This window comes from Desmodus rotundus, chromosome 10, assembly GCF_022682495.2.
Source record: "Desmodus rotundus isolate HL8 chromosome 10, HLdesRot8A.1, whole genome shotgun sequence".
In the NCBI taxonomy this organism is placed as follows: domain Eukaryota; kingdom Metazoa; phylum Chordata; class Mammalia; order Chiroptera; family Phyllostomidae; genus Desmodus; species Desmodus rotundus.
In genome coordinates this window covers 65,965,772-65,983,779 of record NC_071396.1, presented here as the reverse complement: position 1 = coordinate 65,983,779, position 18,008 = coordinate 65,965,772, and the positions used below count along the sequence as shown (strand labels likewise).

Below are 18,008 nucleotides of genomic sequence, written 5' to 3'. Positions count from 1 at the left end.
AGAAAAAATTTGTACTTGGCAACATAACTAGTTTGGTCCCTGATCAAAAGTTAGTTTCTATTTTGCCTTAAAGTTCTACCTTTCAAAAATGCAGACATTTCCTGACAATTTGAAGAAAATGACCACCCACAATCGCAGATTAGAAAAGAAAAAGCATCTAAAACTAAAGTATATCCCTTTAAAAACTCAAAATCTAACACCATAGAAAATTAAGGCATAGCAAATTTTCAATTAACTATGAAATTAACAAGGGTTAAACATGCCCTCAGATTCCAGTAAAAATCAAATGCTTAAGAATTCTGCAGTCTGAGCAGAAACCCCCAGCACCGCTCATCTCCAAGTCACTGTTAACACTCGACAAACAGGCAGTTAATGGACTGTCACACCCTTCTGTGCTCTGTGAGGTGGGATTTTTGTCTGGTTTGTTGCTGCTCTGTATTTAGTACATAGGAGAGTATCAGGCACATACAGGTGCTCGGTAAGTAATGTTAAATCAATTAATCAATGGGTATGTTATCAAAGTTATCCTAATGGAAACAACATGACAAATTAAAAACAGGTTTAAGAGATAAATTAGAAAGAAAAGTGATTAAATCACAATACGGTATTTGTGTTGAAATCTCCCTATTGCAGACAACTGTAATAAAATTATAACAATTGTATTGTTATAATTTTACAATTTTAAGTCAAACATAGTATTAGTAGCCATCTTCTGAAAATGCAAAGTCACATACTGAAACTTACATGTACACGTACGTCTTTTTATTTTTATTATTTTTTTATCCTCAAAATAAATTTTTTATCCTGGAGGACATTTTTTCATTGCTTTTAGAGAAAGAGGAAGGGAGAAAGGGTTTAGAGAGAAGAAGGGAGGGAGAAAGAGAGGGAAAGAAACATTGATGTGAGAGAGAAACATCAACTGGTTGCCTTTTGTATATGCCCCAAAGGGGACCAGACCTACAATCCAGCCATGTGCCCCGACAGGGTATCAAACCCATGGTGGGGGGGGGGGGATGGGACAACTGTAACAGCATAATCAATAAATATATTAAAAAACAAAAAACAAAAAACAAAAAACCCATGACCTTTCAGGTCTGCAGACGACTCCCAACTGAGTGAGCCACACCAGCCAGGGCTGTTGTAGGTCTTTTTAAAAAGCAAACCATGCATGTCACTTTTAGCTTATTTATTTAAAAAAGGTAAAGTAGCTATTCAATATTTCAGTATTTTTTAAGTGCCTACTGTGTGTCAGGAAACTAGAAGGTACTGCAATACAGTGAGAGTTCCCAGAACAAGTTTAAAGCCTTTTTCCATAAAACTGAAATGTAAAAAAAACAAAGTATGAAAGTTACTGAAGTTTGATCAACTGAATAGAACTTAAGTTTATAAATAATAATAAAATTTAAACAAAAAGCTGAAAATTGTAAAGACAAAAATTTATTAAGAATTGACTATCCTCGTCCTGAATGCTGTGGTTTAGTGAGTTGGGCATCACCCCACAAACTGAAAGGTCACCAGTTCAATTCCCAGTCAGGGTACATGCCTGGGTTGTGGGCCAGGTCCCCAGTTCAGAGCATGTGAGATGCAACCCATTAATGTTTCTGTAGCACACTGACATTTCTCTCCTTCTCTTTCTCTATCCCTTCCCTTCTCTCTAAACATAAATGAATAAAATCTTAAAAAAAAAAAAGAATTGACTATCCTCATCTATGACCATCTTTAGTTTTAAGTGTAATTCTGTCTCTCAATTCTCCTCATCCTGGGGTGACAGCGAGTGGAGGGATGGAGAGAGACTACGAAGGCAAGATTGTGATGAATATTCTAATTTGTCAAACAAAACAAAAACCTCAGTACTTGCTTACATCATCAAGTTGTCATAAAATGAAAAATGCTGGTTCAGTGGGGTACAAAATAAATAGATGACAGAAGCCACAACTGGGGAATAAAAAAAAGAAAGTGAAACTCTACAGCTTTCATAAAACTTAACCTACCATAAACCTTGGCTGGTGTGGCTCTGTTGGCTAAAGTGTCATCTGTAAACCAAAGGGTTGTGGGTTTGATTGCTGGTCAGGGCACATGCCTAGGTTGAGGGTTTGGTCCCCAGTCGGGGCACATACAACAGGCAACTTATCAATGTTTCTCTCTCTCTCTCTCCCCCCACCCCTTCCCCTCTCTACAATCAGTAAGTGCATCCTTGGGTGAGGATTAAAAAAAGAAATCTACCATGAGAGATACAAAGTAGGATCTGCTACTGAAAATATTTACTCCCCTGCTCTTGCCCTTGTTTCAGAATAAAAAGGAATGAACTACTGATATATAAAACAAGGATAAATCTGAACTACAGACTGCTAAGTGACAGAAGTGAGACTCAAAAAGGTTTGTCATCACTTGATTCTATGTATGTGGTACTCTGCAGCAAGCAAGATCATGGGGACGTAAAACAGATCTGAGGTTGCTTAGAGCTGGGCAGGGCAGAAAGGATTGACTATAAAGGGGGAAAAGGGAATGCTCTGGGGTGATGGAACTACTCTGCATCTTGACTGTGGTGGTGGTTACCCACAACTGTATGTTTGTCAAACCTCATAGAACTGTCCTTTGAGGCTAAATTTTACTGATTAAATTATGTCCCAATAAACCTTAAAAAAAATAAACTGACCATCTGTCAGTTAAATTAACTTTCAACAGTCAAGAATATAAAATTTGCCTTTAATCAAATCATTTTTCTCCAAATGTAAAATTGTTAACAGGAAATATTTTTAAAATCATGATAAATTAAAGCTAAATAAAGATAACTGCTAATTTATCTGACATTAATACAGTTTTCAAAGTCTGAACACAAGGTTTTGTATGTTTTAGAGGGATACTGAAGGTTATTGCTTTATCTACTATATTCTGTATTTAGCTTTTTTAAACAATGGGTTTTTATTTTAATTTCCTTTTGGAAAAATATTTTATTGATCATGCTATTCTGTTGTCTCATTTTTTTCTCCCCTTTACTCCCCTCCGCCCTGCACACCCCCTCCCACCATCATTCCCCCACCTTAGTTCATGTCCATGGGTTGTACATACAAGGTCTTTGGCTTCTCCATTTCCCATACTATTCTTAACCTCCCCCTGTCTATTTTGTGCCTACCATTTATGCTTATTATCTGTACCTTTCCCCCCATTCTTTCCCCTCTCCCCCTCCCCGCCTGATAACCCTCCATGTGATCTCCATTTCTGTGATTCTGTTCCTGTTCTAGTTGTTTGCTTAGTTTGTTTTTGTTTTAGGTTCAGTTGTTGATAGCTGTGAGTTTGCCATCATTTTACTTTGTATTTTTCATCACCTTCTTCTTAGATAAGTCCCTTTAACATTTTATAGAATAAGGGCTTGGTGATGATGAACTCCTTTAACCTGACTTTATCTGGGAAGCACTTTATCTGCCTTTCCATTCTAAATGATAGCTTTGCTGGATAGAGTGATCTTGGATGTAGGTCCTTCCCTTTCATGACTTCAAATACTTCTCTCTAGCCCTTCTTGCCTGTAGGATTTCTTTGGAGAAATCAGCTGACAGTCTTATGGTAACTCCTTTGTAGGTAACTGTCTCCTTTTCTCTTGCTACTTTTAAGATTCTCTCCTTATCTGTAATATTGGGTAATGCAATTATGATGTGCCTTGGTGTATGCTTCCTTGGGGCCAGCTTCTTTGGGACTCTGAGCTTCCTGGACTTCCTGGAAGTCTATTTCCTTTGCCAGATTAGGGAAGTTATCCTTCATTATTTACTGAAATAAGTTTTCAATTTGTTGCTCTTCCTCTTCTCCTTCTCCTTCTGGGACCTCTATGATTCAGATGTTGGAACATTTAAAGCTGTCCCAGAGGTTCCTAAGCCTCTCCTCATTTTTTTGAATTCTTGTTTCTTCATTCTGTTCTAGTTGAATGTTTATTTCTTCCTTCTGGTCAAAACCGTTGATTTGAGTCCCGGTTTCCTTCCCATCACTGTTGGTTCCCTGAACATTTTCCTTTATTTCACTTTTCATAGCCTTTACATCTTCCTCTATTTTGCAACCATACTCGACCATTTCTGAGAGCATCCTCATTACCAGTGTTTTGAACTTTGCATCTGATAGGTTGGCTATCTCTTCATTGCTTAGTTGTATTATTTCTGAAGTTTTTATCTGTTCTTTCACTTGGGCCAGTTTTTTTTTTTGACTTGGCGTGCCTGTTATGTAGTCAGGGGCCGGAGCCTTAGGTATTCGCCAGAGCGGGGCAATCCACACTGCTGCTTTGTGGTGCTGTATGTGGGGGAGGGGTTTGAGAGGGTACAATGCCACTTGCTCAGCTCTCTGCTGGTTTCCAGTCACTTCCTCTGCCACTATCCACAAGCAAACTGGGCCCTCCGGTGCTGATTCCCAGGTAAGTGAGTTTGTGTACATTCTAGGATCCTGTGAGTCTCTCTAAAAAACTCTCTTGTGAGGCTGGGAGTTCCTCCCATCATTGCAACTCCCACATGTTCTGAATCAGTCAGAGGTTTCGTGGCTTTATTTCCCTGCACTGGAACCCTGGGTTGCACCTTCTCTCACTCCGTAGTTGTTCCTCCTGGTTTATATGCATGCAAATGTGGGACCACCTGCTCTGCCAGCAGCTGCCTTGCCTCGAGTCCTCTCCACCTCAGCTGCCCGTCTCCACTCCTCCTACTGGTCTGGATGAATGTTTCTTCTTTTACTCCTTGGTTGTCAGACTTCCATGCAGTTTGATTTTCTGGCAGTTCTGGTTATTTTTTGTTTTTAAATTTGTTGTTGTCCTCCTTTGGGTTGTGTGAGGGGGCAAAATGTATCCACCTACGCCTCCATCTTGGCCGGAATCAATCTTTATCTGCTTTAAAAATGGGCATTTACTAACACCGAGCAAACCAACAGTTTATAAATTTTAGCTTTTAGAACAAGGCCAAAAAAAAAAAATTCTACAAAGTGATATTAGTTCTAAAGACTTCCAATTATAGGATTTGTCAAATTATTTTTGTTTTAAATAGTATCTCAGATTTCACTGAATAAAGTTATGAAAGAGTCATTAGGAAGACCTTAGTCTTCAAAGGAGGAGAAAGATAACATCTGCATCAGGTCCTGGCCCCAGGATTTTAACCACTTCCAAGCCCCAGCCAGCAGAACATGGAGACTGCTTCAGGACATCTCATTTCCCACACACTTACAATATATTCCACTTCATAAAAGACAAGTTTTGATTTGAACACAGAACAACTTTCTTTCAGGCTGTCATTCATAATGAAAGAATCTAGGTGATACACATATGTAACCCAATGGAAAAGAGTCAGAACTGAAAAGTAATCTAATTGACCCTTACAGATATCTACGGCTCTCAAAACACATATTCCACAGGAAAATTGGTTTCTTTTGCCTATTTGTAAACCATGGTCCTTCCCTGAAAAACACTGCATCCACTGTTGTTCAATAAAAAAGATGAAAAAACCCAGAGCAAAACAGTTAAAGCATGACAAGATTAAAATTGTAAATGCGAAACACTTTTGAATGACTGAAAATTTCAGATTCGTAAATCAACAATCCTGGACATACAACAGTTAGGAACATAGTGATGAGCTTATCTAAGTGGTATTTCCTAAAAATCATGTATTTATCAAGACAAGGCATGATGACATGGTCAAATTTATATTTAATAAGGCAGTTTTTCTGGAAAAAAAAGGTCAGAAAATAACATTTTATACCAACATTAGCAAAAAGAACTTGACTGAATTTTTCATACCTCTAACATCTGGATCATCAATATGTGGCTCTAGATTTTCTATCATTTCTTCAAGTTCCTTTCTGGTGGCCATAGTGATGTTTGAAGAACCTGGTATGGTTATTTCAGGTGTTTCTTCTGGTCTCTTTGGGTTGAGAGTATTCCCAGAGCCCTGCTCAAGCTCTATATCTAGATCTATTTCAGGAAGAGGAGTCCTCCAGAAATGGAAGGAGTTGTACAATTCCTGATCTAAGAGAGCAGAATGTTGTGAACTGGCGCCAACCTCTGGCCGTAATGTAGATTTGTAGTTACCAGGTTTTTTACCATTCTCATTACTAGCTGCTTCCTGATGAGAGTCTGAGGACAAAGTACAAAGTAAAGAACTGTCCATTGGAACATTTATTTCACCTGGAGACTTCCTAGTAGTGTCGGCATGATCTTCCACAGTGTTTTCCAGATTGACACTGGAATTACTAATATTGGGATCTGAAGGAATATCCTCTGGCCTGATTTGTACATCCTCTGGGACTTCTTGATCTCTGATCCTTTTATTGTTTCATTTGGGGGGGAAAAATGAAAGTATAAAAATTACTGAAAAAAAATCAATGACAAATACTACATAAAGCATTTAGATAAGCTAAATAGTATAAATATTGAGTTTATATAAATTGATAATTCTTCTTTTTCCATCAGTTATTCTATGTTCAGAGATGTAAACATCTGTTAAGCCTAAATCCAGATATTAAAGCATTAGATATTTATTAGTTGGAAAAAATAACATTTAAAAATCCTGGGATTCTACAATACCATGACAATTTCAATAATTTAATAAAAAACTAAAAAACAGTAGGAAGATAAAATCCTATAATGCATTTTAAGACAGACGCATTTTTAAAGTTATGTGATTTTTAGGATTTTGGTACTGCCACTCTGCTCTAATGACATGTTGAAAAGCTAAGGATTAAAACCTACTTGCTTACATAAAAAAGAAAAAAAAAAACCCTCTACACAGCATCACAGAAGATCTTATTTACTGTGTCATGAAATATGTAAGAACCCACTCAAATGTCTTATTTTTATTTCTTCCAGTTCTTTTAGCTTTCTAGCTCTACTCTCCAAGGCTTTCCCAAAATGGAGTTAGGACTTAATTGATAAGGACAGATAGTACACATTGCTAAAGATGCCTGATCACAACCATCCATTATGTAAATGTTTATCCCCTAAATTTCATTAGACTCATTCAACAAATGTATTGAGCACCTACTAGGAACCAGGAAATGGGTATTAAGGATTCATATGTGAGTGTGAGCTGTAAATCTTACTTGTGAGATTACAATTGGAAGCAAATAGAAAAAAACTTATAAGCAAATAACTATCAGACAGAATGGTAAATACAGAAGTATGGACACTGAACACAGGAGGTAGAGATGAGAGTTGAAATTAAAAGGCTTTGGAGGAACTAATAGAGATTGTGTTTAGAAGAACAATAAATGTTTATGAGGCTACAGAAAAGAAAATTTTCAGAAAGAAGAAACAGAATATGCAAAGGCAAGGGTGATAGAGAAGGTACAATATTTAGAAAACAGCAATGAGTTTATCATGACTAAGAGGAGGAAATGAAAAACTGCAGAAATCACTGTATTGCATACTAAATACCTCTGGAATTATCCTATGGGCTATAGGAAATAATGTAGGGAGTAAGAGACATTTTTAGATGTGTTATTTTTGAAAGACCATTCTGGAAGCAGTATAGAAAACTGGCTGGAGGTGAGACAAGAGGCAGGAAACATGGAAAAGCAGGTGAGAGACAGTGATGGCTTTCTGAATGAAGGCAGTGTCTTTGGGACTACAGAAGTAGTAAACACATTCAAATATCGGTAAACCCAGTAAGATTTGTTCACTCACTGCATGCTAAAGAAACGAAGGGAGGAATCTGGGAAGATATCCAGATTTCTGACTAGAGCAACTGATTAGATGCTGGCAGCACCAACTAACAGTGAAAAATGCAATAATTTAATGAGAAAGCTAATGAGTTCCAGTTTGGATAGGCTGAATTAGGTATCTATGTTGAAGGTGGTGATGATGTCCATGGGAAATTGATCAAACATCGGACACAGATTTAGAGGTCATCAACTCAGGGGACATGTGTAGGGCTTATACGTGAGGCAAGAAATATAAATAAAGGGAAACACAACAGTCACATAGAATAACAAAGAGTGAAGGCATTTTTCTTATACAAAAGGATGGTAAAGATGAGCATATTTTTAGGCTTGGTGAAAGAGGATTATAAGAGATGAAGAAGGTACTGGAGAAATAGGAGACTGATGAAATAACTGCTAAAGGAAAAAGAATATGGGCTGAAGAACACAGGTGGACACATGAAGAGACACCTCTTTCTAAGACACATAAAAGAGAAGTTAAAGATGGGTATGTAGGCAAATTTATGAGTGTGGGAGAAAAATTGTATTTGATGGGCTCAATCTCCTTGAGCCCTGGCTAGTGTGGCTTAGGGGATTGAGCACCCTCCTGTGAACTGTAAGATCACCGGTTTGATTTCCAATAAGGGTATGCCTGGGTTGCGGGCCAGGTCCCCAATTGGGGGAATGCAAGAGGAAGCTGATTGATGTTTCTCTCACACATCAATGTTTCTCTTCCTTTCTTTCTCCCTCCCTTTCCCTCTCTCTAAAAGTAAATAAATATAATCATTAAAAATAAAGATGCTCTTTGAAATATTATGTGCCTTTACATATACACAAAAGATTATTAAACAGGAGGCCTTGTGCAAAAATGGAAAGTGACACTGACACCTATGTAATATCCCATACATGTTAAATGGTCAGCATACACGAGATCTGTCTAGAAGGTATCCAGCCATGTACGATGAAAAACTGAGACATTTACTGAAGAAGATATAGGATACAAGAAACATTGTACATAGGAAAATGACGCCTCAGACCCCTTCAAAGGAGGCACCCTGGGACCTCACACTGTTCTCCCAATTGCCATTGGCTGCCCTGTCATATTTTCCTGAATCTCATCTACAATCTGAAATCTCTTCCTTTTCAAAGAAGATTTTAGTTTTGGGAAAAGCCAGAATCTGCATGGCACCACATCTGAGCTGAGTGGGCTGAGTCACCTGGATGATTTCACCAATAAACTCCATGGGCATGTTGTCGTGACGAAGCTGCCAATCACCAGTTGCCCACAGCTGCAGCCTTCTTAATCATCCTAATAGTTTCCACATAGGAATGTTCAAGCTTAATGCAAAATCTGATGCAGAATCGTTGTCTTACTCATTCAGTCACTTTGAATGACAGTCACACAGTACACATGCTCACTCACGGCATTAACTGCCCCCACTGACTAGTACAGTGAAGTCATCATTGTTCACACACTCACATTCCAGTCCACTCTCCTTGGCTCCAGGTTACATTGATGTTGCACAAACCATTCTCATTATATTAACAATGGCTAGACTTTTTTCCAGACAGACCTCATATGTTCTCGTGAAATTATCGACTTTCCTCTGATTAGTCTTAATCTAATGGTAATGTTCACATTATTTTCAGAAATGGTTTTTAAAAACATGATAACTTTTTAAAAGTTTTTAAATACAGATAAAAATATTTATTAAGTCATCTGAAAACATACCACACAGTGATCACATTTTAAATTCTGGTGTTGCCCTTCCATTCTTATAACTGTAAGATATGTAGTACGCACACATAATAAAATTGTTACAACTGTGAAAAGACTGAATCACAAATCTTAGATTCTTATCCCAGCACTGGCACTACATAAACAAAAAACCCCAAGCCTTTTAGGGACTCAGATTTCCACATTTATTCCTTATTCATAAAAATGAGCAATTGTCCTAGATAACCTGTAAGATCCTTTTCCTTTCCAAAACACTTCTTGAAGCTAGTGCTATTATGCAAAACAAGTATCTTTTATATGTGTATGAATTATATATTTTCCAATTATGTTGTTCTTATTAAAAGATCTTTTTTCTTTTGTTTTAAAGAACACTAGTGTAATAGCTGGTAACATCTGAATAAAGTCTTTAGATTAGACAATCATATTGTATCTATGTTAATTTCTTAATTTTTGTAATTGGACTGTTTGGTTATATATTAATGTCTATATTTTGAGGAAATACAGTCAAATATTTTAATAATTAAAAAGAAGATCATGTCTAAAACTTACTATCAAAGAATTCAGGAAAAAAAATAATAATAAAGCAAATATGGTAAATGTTGACATTTGGAGAATCTAGGTAAAGAGTGTATGGGATGCTTTGTGTTATTTTTGTAGTTTTTCTGTATCATGCACACTGAATTTTAAAAATTACAGCAACAAGGAATTGTTTTGTGGGGGTGTGGGGCAAATCAATAAAACTTATAAGTCCTCATCTATTACCTAAGGAATTTTAGAAAGCTTCATTTAGGCTATTCAGTATATAAAAGTATTCCAAGGGCCTCGAGTTTCCTGATCCCTATATTCACCTTAGCATTCAGATTAAACTTTAATATTAAAATTAATTAACAACATTAACTTTTAATATTCTTAGTAGAAAAAACAAATAATGGCCAAGTCATTCTGTTTGACTAATGTAAAATCAATAGTTTGTTCAAACTTAAAACTCCTAGTACAGTTTTAAAGAGACAAAAAAAAAAATTCCCTAGTATTAAATTCTGGGAAGAATTATACATGTATGAATGACAGTCACTTCAAACTGTCAAAAATATAAATTCTCTAAATACTGATTTCCCCCCCTGGACTGGATAATAGTCAATGCAAGATCAAGGTGCTAAATGCAAAAATTCTGATATTCTTAATTGCCAGACTTCCAAATATCATTACACATACATTGTTTTGAGAATTGAGGAGACATGATTCTGCATAGTGAGAATAATCTCCTAAGATATCATAGGCAACAAGAGCAGCAGAGGGTAAGCCAGAGATTTCTCTCAAAGAGAACCTTAAACTTCTTTAGTTTATAATTAATCTTTAGAGACCGTGGGCCAAAAAATAAGTACTTGTATATATATTTCAAGGAGAAAATGACCTATAGAATATCTGCTTAAAGAAGCACTGTATCCTGAGAAAAATGCGAAGAATAATATCCAAGATACATCTTTCAAGTACTGTGAGTGAACTAAATAAAAAGTTCTAACATCAGTGAAATAGTTCTGAATTTGTACCAATAACAATTTTACTTTCACATAGTTGGTATTAAGCTAAATGAACAAAAACTAGTATAAGGGGTTCAGTAATTCAAGGCTTTTGAAATTAAATATATTTCCTTATAATAATTCATTCAAGATTTATATAATGCCAACCATGTGCCAGGCCCAGCGAAGGCGGTAGGGTACACCAAGATAAAACACTAGATTACTACACTGGATGGACTTGTAGTCTGCTGTAGATACACACAAACACACAACTGAAAAGATATGGTTAAAAAGTGGTGTTCTCATTCTAGTCCTCCTGACAGCCAAGATGCAATCTTTCCCTGACAAACGCAGGGAAAGATTCTTGGAGGTAGTGAGTTTAGAGACAGCAAACACACTGACAGTGACTTTGTTCAATAAGGTATAAATGGAACATCAGGGCTTCCCTAACAGAAAGCAGGGAGAATCAAAAGAATAATGTGTTCAGAGAACAATATAATTGTTGATTTGGCAAAATTTAGAAATGCAAATTTGAATATTTAACTCTGCTTCCGGAAGTAATCTTTATTAACACCTTCAAAGAACCATTAATAGCCTAATCTGGAGTAAGTGAAAGATGTATTTTGTATATGAAGTCAGATGTGTATAATCAGTAAATGATTCAAAGCATGTTAGATGATATTAAATGTTTCCAGGATTAGACAAAACAATATATAATAAATAAGCAGCAATGGAAATATGTTTCCAAAAACTGGCTTACTTAGTAAGATATTTGAGAAATCTGAATTCTAAGAAACTAACAGGACCTTGAAAATAGGAACCAAGTTTCCTGTTTCTATCTACAGTAGCTGTTGGTTCTTAGTAGGTGCTCAATTAATTTGTGCTTAATCAATCTTAAAGAACAAAATGAGTTTTAACACAGCTTAAAACAAAGTGCAATATTTAAGAGAGGGAAGACTAATGCTTATAAGACTAATAATATATAGGAAGACTCTTTTTGAGGCTAGAAAATGAAACTACACAAAAGCTTTTACAATGTTTAACACAACTCCTTCCTTAGCCAGGAACCTTCCCTTCCCTCCCCTACACCATTAACACAATTCAATAAAGTCAAATAATCTAGTGAAAATCCAATGCTGCAAACAGTACTGACTTGACATTATGACATACCTCATTACAGTGGAAGAGAAATTAAGGTTTGTAGCTAAAAGATAAACTACCTTTAAATAGCTCTTCCAATAATGTTCTACACTGACTACTGGCCCAGACAGCCACACCAACTACTCTTGTCAATGAAGTTTTATTGGAACAGAGCCAAGCTCATCTGTCTATATATTATTGTCTATGGCTGCTACACACTGCAAAGGCAGAGTTGACTAGTTGTGACAGAGACCGAAAACATAATTATTTGGCCTTTTACACAAAGTTCACTTACCCTGTCATATGCAATTCTCTGTAAAGTTTTATTTTCACTTTGCTAGACTAGCTCCAGATTTAAAAAACAAATAAAAGTTACATCATAGCCTTTGTACAGTTAGATAGCGAAAAGATATGTTGACTTTAAAAATGAAAAACAGATAATACCCCTCTGCCCCCAGTCTGTATTTTCGTCAAATTTCTTGCAGCAGCTGTTTTGCAAAAGAACTGACAGATTGTGCTTGCTAGGAAGGCAGGTTTAGAGTGATTTTTCTTCCTTTACAAAAAACAGTACCTCAGATTTGTTTGGCTATTCAGCAGGACAGTAGGAGAACGGGCAAAAAGGTAAAACAAGGCAGCAGAGAAGAAAGGAAGAACTGCCAAATCAAAACACCAAGAAAGCAAATATCACAGTATCAAGACCTACAGAAGAAAATGTCCATTAGCATCATGACAAGGGAGGGACAAGACACTATGGTAACTCAAGCATTATAGTAGGGACTGTTTCAAAAACAGGTATTCAATTATTTCAAGTGCACACTTGCAAAAGTTTGTGCTTATTTCCCATGCACTAAAGTAAGGTTTGAATTGTTCTTTCCCTAAGTACATATTATAATAAATTTTAAAACGTAAAACTCAAATTTTTTAAATGCAAAAACATTTAAAAATAAAAATCAGAGTTGTCTTCTACATTTCATTTTAAAACCTGTGGCCCTATTAGACTAATATATTTAAAACTGATATTCCAGTTAGTAAGTACACTACTTTGGTGCTAATCATTTAAATACTTTACTCCTCAACTGAGATTACCATCACCATTCTGTAGCAGAGACTCCAAGAACCATAATTAAATAACTGACAGGAAGGAAAAATAATAGTAAGAAATGGACTATGTACTAAAACATATTCCTAAATTAGGTTTTAATCCTTAAAAACCCAAACCCTTTAAAATTGCATAACCATTACCTCATATATTCTAAGCGTCACCAGATGATTTACTAGGTAAATAATTTGCTAAGCAAACTTCTAACCTGTTACTGTATCTACCACTATTTTACAGTGTGCTATGTGCCTGGCCTCAAACCAAGTGTGTCTTGTGTGTCTTCATCTAATCATTTACTACACAGCCAACTGAAACAATGTTTAACAAATGTATTTAAAATTTAACTATAAAAATATTTACCAATTTGTATAATGAAGAGAAATAATAAACTCTCCAAAAAGAACAGACTATAAAATAGTGAAAATGAAGTTCCCAAGCAGTAAAACTGGAAAACAAGGTTGTAAAAAATTATACCTATTTTTGTCTTCCACTGATGTATCTTCTGAACTTTTGTTTTCTTCTTTAAAATATTGGCCTGAGCTAGACGGATTAGCAAAAGTAGATATGAAAGGTCCCAGAGACTGAAAAGCTGCTTGGCGAACCTAGGAAGAAAAGAACAGTCATAAAACATAAAAATACAGGACTATTCATAATCTACTTTCCATATACTGAATGAAGTGCATTTAAGATATTAAAGTTTTTCTAAAAGAAAACCAGATTCAGAGCGATAAATCATTCTTCAGCTAAAATGTGAAGTTCTTTATAAACTATTTTTGGGTTTTTTTTTCAATATTTTTATCCTGACTTGAATATTTAAACCATAAGAATATGAAAATGAGATCCTATAAAACATTTACATAAAACAACACTAAAGAAAGTCCTGTTGTGGTCTCAGGAATAAAAAGATGTCAAACTGAAAATATAAAGCAATAAAGTCCATAAAATGAAGATAAATCAATTTAATGTTTTCAGGTAGGAAAGAAGCAAGACAGATGTATGAGAACTACATACATATTCATCTGAAATATGATATTGACTTAAACTATACTTCACAAAAACCTGGAGGTATATATTATTATTATTATCAATGAATATCTCAAGTAGTAAAGCTGAAAAGGTGATAGAATTTTATTTCATATTATGTTTCTGTATTGTGTTTGTAATCGAGATTAAAAAACACATTTAGAAAGGAGATATTTTATGAGAGGAAGTAGAAGGATGGATACAATCTAACAAAAGCAACTATGATGAGAAAAACTATAAACCAATTTTTCTGAGATTACACCTTTTAGGCATAACACATAATAATACCTTTTCCAAGTTTTAAAATGAGGATTACATGCTATATATAAATTTCACAAAGGTAAATACATGTAAAGTATACCTATTATTGATATTTACCTTTTTGAAGCAGTTACAAAATGATTCAAGTGATTTTTTAAAAAGGCAAGAATTATACACGATAGCAAAAAGAATAGAGTGTATGTGTTAACTTACAGATCCCCTCCTTTATATTTCCCTAATAGCATAACTTTTAAAATTTTATGTGTGAGTTTAGTCTACTCTGAATACTTTTAGAACTCTGAGCATGTCTCAAATAGGCATAAGATTTATATATACCTCAAACAAACAACTGAGGAATATATAAATATACCTTTAAGGAATCCTTCATTTTAATACAAACCTATTCCCAAATTAACAGTAAATACTGCATGTTGCTCTGCCAAAACTATGACAAAGTAGTTAAAACTTCAAAATGAAAACTTCAAATAAGCTACAGTCTTTCTAATAATCTTATACAAAATAATAGAAAAACATTAGAATAGTAATAAGGCTCAACAGTTTTTTCCTTTATGTAGATTTTATTTTGAAAATGACTATGGTGAACCCTGGCTGGTGTGGCAAAGTGGATTGAGCACCAGCCTGCAAACCGAAAGGGTTGCCAGTTCAATTCCCAGTCAAAGCACATGCCTGGGTTAAGGACCAGGTCTCCAGTGAGGGGCACACAAGAGGCAACCACACACTGAAGTTTCTCTCCCTCTCTTTCTCCCTCCCTTCATCTCCCTCTAAAAGTAAATAAATAAAATCTTAAAAAATAAAAAGAAAAGTAAATGAGTATGGTAAGATCCTGAGATCAAATTCTGCAAGACAGCATAAGAGCTCCACTGACCCAAACTCACCAGTGAAATGGGAAAAAAAAAAACCCCACCATTCAACACCTCTGGAAAAAGTCCTAAGGGCAAACAACAATTTAATGAACATCTAGTCAATAAAATCCACAAAAGTTCACTGACTGTGGTATCTGAACCAAGACCGCTCAGGGAGGCAGAGCTTCCATCCACACTGCTGTAACCAAACAGTGGGCTCCCTCCCCCCAAGCTCCCCACTGAGTAGGTTTTCAGCACTTCTCCTTGTGCCCTCAGCTACCTGTTGCTGAGGCCAGGTCCTGGGAAAGTGCAGTGGAGTGGTGGGGGCTCCCTTCTTCCACCCAAGGCCTATCAGTGGAACTGAGGCTATACCAGATGTGGCCCAAAATCCTGAGGCCCTGACAGCCCATGCCCCAGCTGGTGAGGCCAGGAGAGACAAGCCAAGAGTACCTCAAGCTGGTGAACCTCCCTCCTACTAAAATGCTCTCATCCCATGGGTGATTGTGGACATACCCAAAGCTGTGCCTCCTGGAAGGGGGAAATAAGAGTCCACTAAAGTATTCTACCAGTCACTAACAAGCAAATAACAAGTGCTGGAGATGGGTACCAGTACCCAAATTTACAACATTAGCTAAAATGTCAGTTTCCAACAAAAAAATTATATGGCATGAAAAGGAACAGAAAAGTATGATCCATACGCTGGAAAAAAAATTAGGTAACAGAAGTTGTGTGAAAGAGTAAGTAAGATATTGGACTTAACGACAACAAAAAACTTCAAAGTAGCCATCACAAATTGTTCACAGAACTAAAGGAAAGCATGATTAAAGAAGTAAAGATAAGAGGACAATGTCATAGCAAATAAAGAAAATTAATAAAGAGACAGAAATAAAAACAGAGAACCAAATGGAAATTCTGGGGTTGAAGACTAATCAATGAACTCAACGTATATAAATATAACTTACACAAAATGAAAAAGAAAAAAAAAATGAGGAAAAATAGACACAGCCTCAGAATAATGCGAGATACCATAAAGTACACCAATATATTTTATGTGTAATGGGATATCAGGAGGAGAGAGAGAGAAGACAAAGTATTTGGAAGAAACAGAGAATCTGGATAGACCTATGTAATAAATGAAGAGATGAAAGTAGTAATAAAAAAGACTATACCAACAAAGAAAAGTCCAGGCCCAGATAGATGGATTCACTCCTGATTTCTACTAAATGGTTAAAGGAGAATTACTACCAGTTCTTTACAAATTCTCCCAAAACATAGAAGAGTAGGAGTGAATCCCAACTTGTTTTATGAGGCCCCTATGATGCTGAGAACAAAACCAAGCAAAAATAATAAAAAAGCCATCAAAGAAAACGACAGACCATTTTCTCACATATATATGAGGAAATATATGTATATATATTTGTAAGATTTATAAGATTTATATATATGAGGAAATATATATATAAAAAATTAGGTAACAGAAGTAACCTAAGAAGAATATATATATATTTCCTCATATATATATACATTCACATATATACTCATATATATATTCATATATATACTCATATTCATATCTATTGATATATACATATATTCATATATAGATGTATGAATACAAAAATCCTTAAACTACTAGCAAAATCCAGCAACATATAAAGAATTATTACACTATGACCAAGTGAGACATCCAAGAGATCGAGCGTTATTTAAAATCTGAAAATCAATATACTACATCATAGCAATAGAATGAACATGTTTTATATTTGAACAGAAACTTTTTCCAGGTTAAAAAAAGTTAATAGCTGCCTTCTGTCTACTCCTAGAAGCATTAACAATGACATGCTTTAAACTATAAATTATTTCTTAAATTATGAAATCCAAATCATTTGCTGTAAAATGTATTAGTTTTAAAAAATGATAATTAAACAAAAGCCTACCCAACGTGAAGGATCACTGATCAAATTAATAAATAGTGCTGATAATTTAGTCCGCCGGATTTCTTGGCACGTTGCACATGAAACTGCCATGAAGCATTCAGCACAAGCTTTCCGGACTCCCCACACATTATCGGAACAAAGTTGGAAAAACCTGGGAAGCTATGCAAAGATAGCGTTTTGTTAGGCAGACAGAGTGAGTTTCAGTACAGGCACATCTAGTTTTATTATGCTTTGCTTTACGGCGATTCGCAGATACTGCATTTTTTTTCCAAAATTAATGTTTGTGACAACCCTGCATCAAGCAAGTCTATCAGTGCCATTTTTTTTGACAGGCTCAGATGATAGTTAGCATTTTTTAGCAATAAAGTATTTTCTAATTAAGTATATATATTGTTTATTGTAGGTATAATGCTAATGCATACTTAATAGACTACAGTATAGTTTAAACATAACTTTCATATGCACTAGGACACTAAAAAATTCATATGACTCTCTCTTTGTTGTGATATTTACTTTATTGTGTGGGTCTGGAGCCAAACTTGCAGTATTTTTGAGGTATGCATATAGTTTTATTTCATTTTCTACTTTTACAATGTTTTAAAGTATTAAAATTCAACAAAATTTAAAGACCTGTTTGGTATTAATGCTCAATAATTTTAAACAAATTAACTTAATTCACAATACTATTGGCTATGAAAAAGAAAAACACTCCCAACAAATACAGCTTAAATCTTATTGTCCAAGAGCTGGTACCTAAACTTATTTTGCAAAACAGAT

The 18,008-nt window shown here is 35.3% G+C and overlaps 1 protein-coding gene across 5 annotated transcripts in view; it reads right to left on the bottom strand.

Moving 5' to 3' along the window:
- The window catches only part of PPP4R1 (protein phosphatase 4 regulatory subunit 1), a 75,922-nt gene that overhangs the window by 21,214 nt on the left and 36,700 nt on the right, over positions 1-18,008 (bottom strand). For all 5 annotated transcript variants that reach the window (XM_053912336.1, XM_053912335.1, XM_053912333.2 and 2 more), the window contains 3 exons: positions 17,232-17,390; positions 13,622-13,749; positions 5,756-6,279 (listed from right to left, as the gene is read on the bottom strand). In XM_053912336.1, coding sequence (XP_053768311.1) covers positions 5,756-6,279; positions 13,622-13,749; positions 17,232-17,390 — 811 coding nt within the window. The remainder of the gene's footprint in view (positions 1-5,755; positions 6,280-13,621; positions 13,750-17,231; positions 17,391-18,008) is intronic.